This window comes from Macadamia integrifolia, chromosome 4 (genome assembly GCF_013358625.1).
Source record: "Macadamia integrifolia cultivar HAES 741 chromosome 4, SCU_Mint_v3, whole genome shotgun sequence".
Lineage (NCBI taxonomy): Eukaryota > Viridiplantae > Streptophyta > Magnoliopsida > Proteales > Proteaceae > Macadamia > Macadamia integrifolia.
Genome location: NC_056560.1, coordinates 25543427 through 25549426, shown reverse-complemented (window position 1 = coordinate 25549426; position 6000 = coordinate 25543427). Strand labels below are relative to the sequence as shown.

Genomic DNA, 6000 nt, shown 5'->3' with positions numbered 1-6000 from the left:
AAATATGCGAGGATGTAATAGTGGTGCTAAAGATTATAGTATTTTTCATATTCCAAATCTCCCAAACAATAATAGTATAAATATTGAAAATACCATGTTACTCTTTCTTAGTAGTTTTTGAGATTCTGTTGCATAATATAAACATAGTAAGATAGGCTATAGATAATACTTGATTTCATGAAACTGAAGATGCAAATCATGCTTGTTACATCAAGAGACAATAAAGGATTGCATGTTTATTGGTTTATGAGCTTGCTGCTTGCCCACACACAAGACGAATATTAGACACTACTATGTGCATTTGCTCAAGGTGGATCATCACACTAATAACACAAGAAAGACTCCTTATTTGGAAGAACCTTTAAATTCCACAGAATCTTCCAAACATCTACAAAAATAGTCTTAACAACCTTTTTTTTTTTGGGTAAATAAACATTATTAACAACAGGAAGTTAGGTACAACTTCCTAGTATCACTTTGGTTACCATAAAATTTTCTTTAATAATCTGAGCTGATCTTGAAAAAACAAAAAAAAAAACTGAGCGGATCGGTTGACTCGGCACGCTGTACTGCACACTGGGGCTCAAGCAAGTGAAGGCTAGTAGCATCAAAGAACGTTCCCGGAAATAATTTTTTTTTTTTTGATGAAAGGTTCCCGGAAATACATCCGATGTCTAATATAGATTAAGTAAGAAAGATGCTTTTATGTTTAACCTGATTGGTGAAGGGTGCTCTTCCCACGGCTACCGAGTCACAACGGATAACTTGTCGTCAATATTAAATGAGTCCCACTTAACGAATCTAAATATTACACGTCAGCAATTAATATCACGTGGCATCCACTTAATTTAGGCCCCACTCATAAAGAAGCCCAGTGCTTTTCATCCGTCACATTGTAACGCCGTTAAGTAACGGAGAAACGGAGCCTGCGAGAGTGAGAGTTTGAGTCCGCTACTTTTCGTCCCACACGGGAAAAGGAAAGAAAGGGTACTGCTCTGCTTTCGTTTCATCTTCGCTTTCGATCTGTCACTCTGGTACTCCAACTGCCAACTTCGTTGTCTCCGAATTTTTCTCTTTTATTTATCTTCAATTCCTCGTTTCCATCTTTTCTGTTCTTTACTGTTGATCTCTCGATGGGAATTTCGTCTTCCTTCGTCTGGTTTCGTTGCATCTCGCTCATCCATTTGGAGGTTGCCGATCGGTGGACATGTTCTTGTCCTCCGCTGCATGGATGCAAGAATTGAATCTTGTTAGTGGTTCTGGTTTCAGACCTAGTTCGTTCAATGGCTATCAGAGGCGTCGATTTCAAGTGGTGAGTTCGAGTTTTCTTGGAAATTTGAGAACTGCTCGGTGGAAGGAATTAATGTACATTTTCCTTCCTTTCCCTTTTTCTTCATTTGTTGTACTTTATTACTATCCATTTTTGGAGTTTTTTTTTGGCAGGTATGATGGCTTCTTCTTGTCCATGCTCGCGACTAGTGTGTATCCTTCTTATTCATTTTTGTGTTCGCAACGTTTTAGTCTAGCATTTCTGAGGATATGAGAAGTTCTGATACTTTTGCTGTTTTGCAATTTGAACTTGATCTGTTGCTCTGAAAGCTTGTGTGTTATTCTTTGACGACATCTTTGACAGAATCATTGTTTCGATCAATTGGAAGCGTTACCATCTATGTACATATCCTTTGCATATATGGACTGTGGTGAGCTTCTGGCTCTTGAAGAGTACAACATCGACTTCTGCAGTCTTTGAAAAATTTATTACTGGGATTTTTCAGAAGATTTGGTTTTGATTGGTCACATATGTACTTTCTTCTGCTGGTTGTTGTTGTTGCAGGTTGACTATACGACTGTCTTTGTTTTCCGTCTGTTGATGTTTCTCGATAATGGCCTAGCTGCGGGGATGGGTTTGTAAGCACTCACTCCTTATGCTGTCGGTGATTGGATTTTTACATTTGATGCTGCTAATGGGGTTGATATCCATTTCGACCATAGACATGCGTGACAAGCTTCCATTTGTACTAGCATGAAATTTATGTACATAATAAGATTGAGATTCTTCTTCTCCTCCTCCTTTACATTGTTCAAAGAGTACAATGTGTTTGAAAGTGTGGCATTCCTTATTTATGTCGTTTAAGGTGGCAAGTCATCGCTTCAGTGGTGAAAAGAAGCATTTATGTGTGCATGATAAGTTCAATGGAACAGTTCCCCATAACTTATGTTTAACATCCTTTCTGAAAATTAGATTGCATAGCTCTTACTTCATAGTACTGTTAACTTGCATTACCAGCCATTCTACTGCCTTGTGGTCTTTGGCAGCACTGTTTCAGCAATTTATTCAGTGCTGCAGTCCAGTACTCTTTTTTCCATGGGTCCATTCACAATGACGAGCTTGTGTTTCATTGCTCTGTTAGCTTAGGAGATCAGTGCTGTTTGACATTTCAAGCTTCTCGGCTGTATAACTTCATGCCGTTTACCCAGTGCTGGGTTACAACTATTTTTCACATCCTGTTAGGATATCTAACTAACAAATGTAAATATTTTCCAAAGTTTTTACCTCTATTTTTACACAAGCTTTAATTTTTTCCGCTGGAAAATTTTGATTCATTATTATCTCTCTCTCTCAAATCAGCAGCAAAGAAGCTTTTTAATGAGCAAATAACTCTTTACAAATATACGTCATGCTGTGCAAAAAATACTGCTTCAAGAAATTGTATCGGTGAAGTCAACACTAAAGATTGCACTAACTCTGTATGACTGTGTGGATGCTAACTCTGTCAAACTCTTTGCAGTTTCCCAGTGGCCCCAGTCTGTCAGAATTCTCGACATGAAAACTGAGCCTTTAATTTCCTCTCTGCTTTTCCCTAACAACCTCTGGATCCTATCAATCTAAATCTTTTTGATCATCAATTGATCGAGTTAAGATTTTGATTTAAACTCTTTCTAGATTTGTAGAATGGTTGTTTGTTCATCCTTAATATCCTTTTAATTAAACTCTTGCTTATTTATTGAAAAAGTTATTTTTACTATCAATTTCTCTTAAGGAAATTATTTACCTGTCTTTGTATTTCGTCTTTCATGCATGTATTGCAATTAATATGATTCTGCCCCCTCTTGTGGGTTCGATCTTACATGCTTCCAGGGATCTCGGATCGCAGCAAAGATATACTCGCTTCTGTGGAAGAATTGTGGTTCTTTCAATTCTTTCACTGCTACTTTATCCATTCCTTTGGGCTTGGACCGTAATTGGGACCCTTTGGTTTACAAGTGCAAGAAGCTGTGTGAGTATCTGAATACTTTTTCTGTGGGTAGACAACATGGTTTGCAAACAAACCTTCATTTATGTATGCTTCACTATTTGTTGCTTACAGTTGCCTGAGGAAGGTCAAAAATGGGGTTTTCTTATTTGGTTGCTTTTCAGCTATTGTGGTCTCATTTGCATTGCCTGCATCTCTTCAGGAAAGGTGAGTTGCTTCTAATCACTCCAGTGATTTCTGATTGATATTGATGAGTGAATACTGAGGTTGATTGGACTTCATTGTCATTTTCTTTAGATGCTTTAAATTATCCTTCGGTTTTGACATTCCATTGCTAGAGGAAGATATACGCATGCTTAGTGTCTTCTTATATGGTTAGCAGGTAGGAGATTTGAGGAATATTTTGTTGGGGTTCCATGCGGTAGGCAGAAACAATAAACCCTCATTAGAAGTGGGTAGCCTGATGTGGAGACTTATAGGTACTTGGGCACCCTCCCCAACAACTAGCTTTTTAGGATGAGTTCTACCCAAGTCCGTGATACCACTTGTTGGGAATGAATACGCAACACGAGGAAGAAACCCAAGAAAATCCCACAACACAAGAAATTAATGTGGTTCGGCAAGATTGCCTACATCCACCTGAGAAAATTAGAGATTTTCCATTAAACCTGAAAAAATCTTCACAAAGTGATTCCCTTTTGCTCGTGTCTAAGGTTATTCCTACAGAGACGACATATAGGGAACCTAGAACCCCTAATCCCCACATAATTACAATTAGACTCTCGTATATGTAATAGATCCCAAACTCGACCTAATTACAAATGCAGACCTAATAATAATTATGTGAACTTGTAGAATACAAGACATACCCAACCCCAACAATCTCCACCTTGGCTTGGTGATGGAGGGCCTGTAGGAGTAGGGAAGAAATCCCTGAGAGAACTCAGAGTTGCAGGAGAGAAGAGAAGAATCACACAAAAGGGGAGGAAGAAGGTCACATGACCAATTAAAACCACCAAGGTTTCAACCAAATATTCAATTTAATTCAACACTGCAATACCCATCGGTTACATTTCTTTATAGAATAAACTGAAATTAAAACTTTGCCTAATAAAAATCTAAGACTGAAACAGCAACTTCTAATTTGCTTCCTAAGTTATAACTAATGAAATTAGAAACAGAATAAACTTAAATTGGAAACTCCCTAATTGACTAACAACTACCCAAAATAAAAGATTACATATCTTCCCTAATAAAATAACTCAATATTTCCTAAATAAAGTAAATCCTAAAAATTCTATTGATCCCAAAAATCAAATTAGATCCGGTTCATCTTGATTAAGATTGCCCGAAGGGTTAACCCGGTTCAACTCAATTCTGCATCAACTCCCCCGATGTTGTAAAAAATGATAACAATAAAAACTCACGAGTGGGTGTGATGCAGATTCTTCACCAAACTAGGCTTGTTTTATTAGAAATAAGCTTAGGGTTGGGTTGTATACGTGTTGGGCCTTCAGTCCATGTGGTTTGGAGTGTATTGGGCTACTTTTATGGGTCTAAACTAGGGGTTCTAAGGTTGCATACGGGATTCAGTGATTTGTTTCCTTTTTCTTTAGTTTCCTTTTTAGATTGGGTTATTTAGTTTCTAATTTTAGTACCTAAATTAGTTTCTAATTTCAAGTCATTGTTAGTTTCTAATTTCTGTCTAGACTAGTTTCTATTTTCATTATATTTTAATTTTCAGTTTTTAGTAATTTCTTGTAATCAATTTTTAGTAACTCAAATTTAGTAACTCTGAGTTACTATTACTTGTAAACCCTCCCCATCATCATAAATAAAGATGATGGCTCTTTTAATGAGCCACGATTTATGCTTAAAAAAAAAGACTCTTGTTGCTGTCATTGGCTTCAATGACTACTCCTTGTATTTGATCAAGGCCTAGGGATTGGTGTTTGATCCAATCGACACTGCGGCGAGAAGTCCGAGTGGGTTGCTATTATTTTCTGGTTTTCTTTATTGTGTTATTGTTGTTTAATGTGGGCAAGACTTATTACTGCTGTCATTGCTCTGCAACTCAGGTAAGAGAACTAATCTACTGTTAAGTTCAGATCTGAGTTTTTTTTTCCAGAATTCTCCAAGTATCAACTACTCTTACTGGGCTATCTAGCCATCGGATTGAGCTCCCCTTTGGATCGAGTGTCCCCCCTGCTGGAAGGGAGGTTCGATCCTAATTTCATGCCCGTCAGACCAGGGGATGGTCTGGTCTGGTTAGTTCTCTGATTCTGGTTGATTGTGCTTCTGCACAGAACTGAGTTCTATTTTGGTTGTTCTGTCCCTGTGGTGTTGTTACTGAGTATGGTCTGTTTTATACTCTATTTTCTGCTATTGAATTGTCCTCAGTTGGTATGATATCTGATTTCTGAAAGTCTGAGTTCTGAGTCAAAATTTCTGATTTACAAAGGGCTGTTTGATTCCTATTTCTGGACTGTTGTTTATTGTTTACTTTTGGGGTGCTTAGTGGTTGTTCTTTTGACTAAAAGTTCCTGTAGTTGGATTAGTTTGAGTTTTCAAACTTAGTCCTACATTAGGGTGTGAATTGCTCGTTGTTTGCATTGCAAACAAAATCCAAGATGTGAAGCTGTGGAGGTGCATTCAAGTCTGGAAAATTATGGGGAAGAACGAACTCATGATGGTAGGGGTGTCAACCGGTCGGGCAGGTCCAGTTTCGGTCGGGCTTAATCGGGGT

General features: G+C 37.8%; 1 protein-coding gene across 1 annotated transcript; it reads left to right on the top strand.

The window, feature by feature from the left end:
• The first annotated feature begins 914 nt into the window (after positions 1-914).
• Positions 915-3495, top strand: LOC122077390 (E3 ubiquitin-protein ligase SIS3-like). Its single transcript, XM_042643332.1, has 6 exons — positions 915-1312; positions 1444-1482; positions 1634-1700; positions 1835-1908; positions 3140-3278; positions 3369-3495. The coding sequence occupies exons 1-6, from the start codon at positions 1284-1286 to the stop codon at positions 3474-3476; spliced, it is 456 nt and encodes a 151-aa protein (XP_042499266.1). The 5' UTR covers positions 915-1283; the 3' UTR covers positions 3477-3495.
• Positions 3496-6000: the final 2505 nt, after the last annotated feature.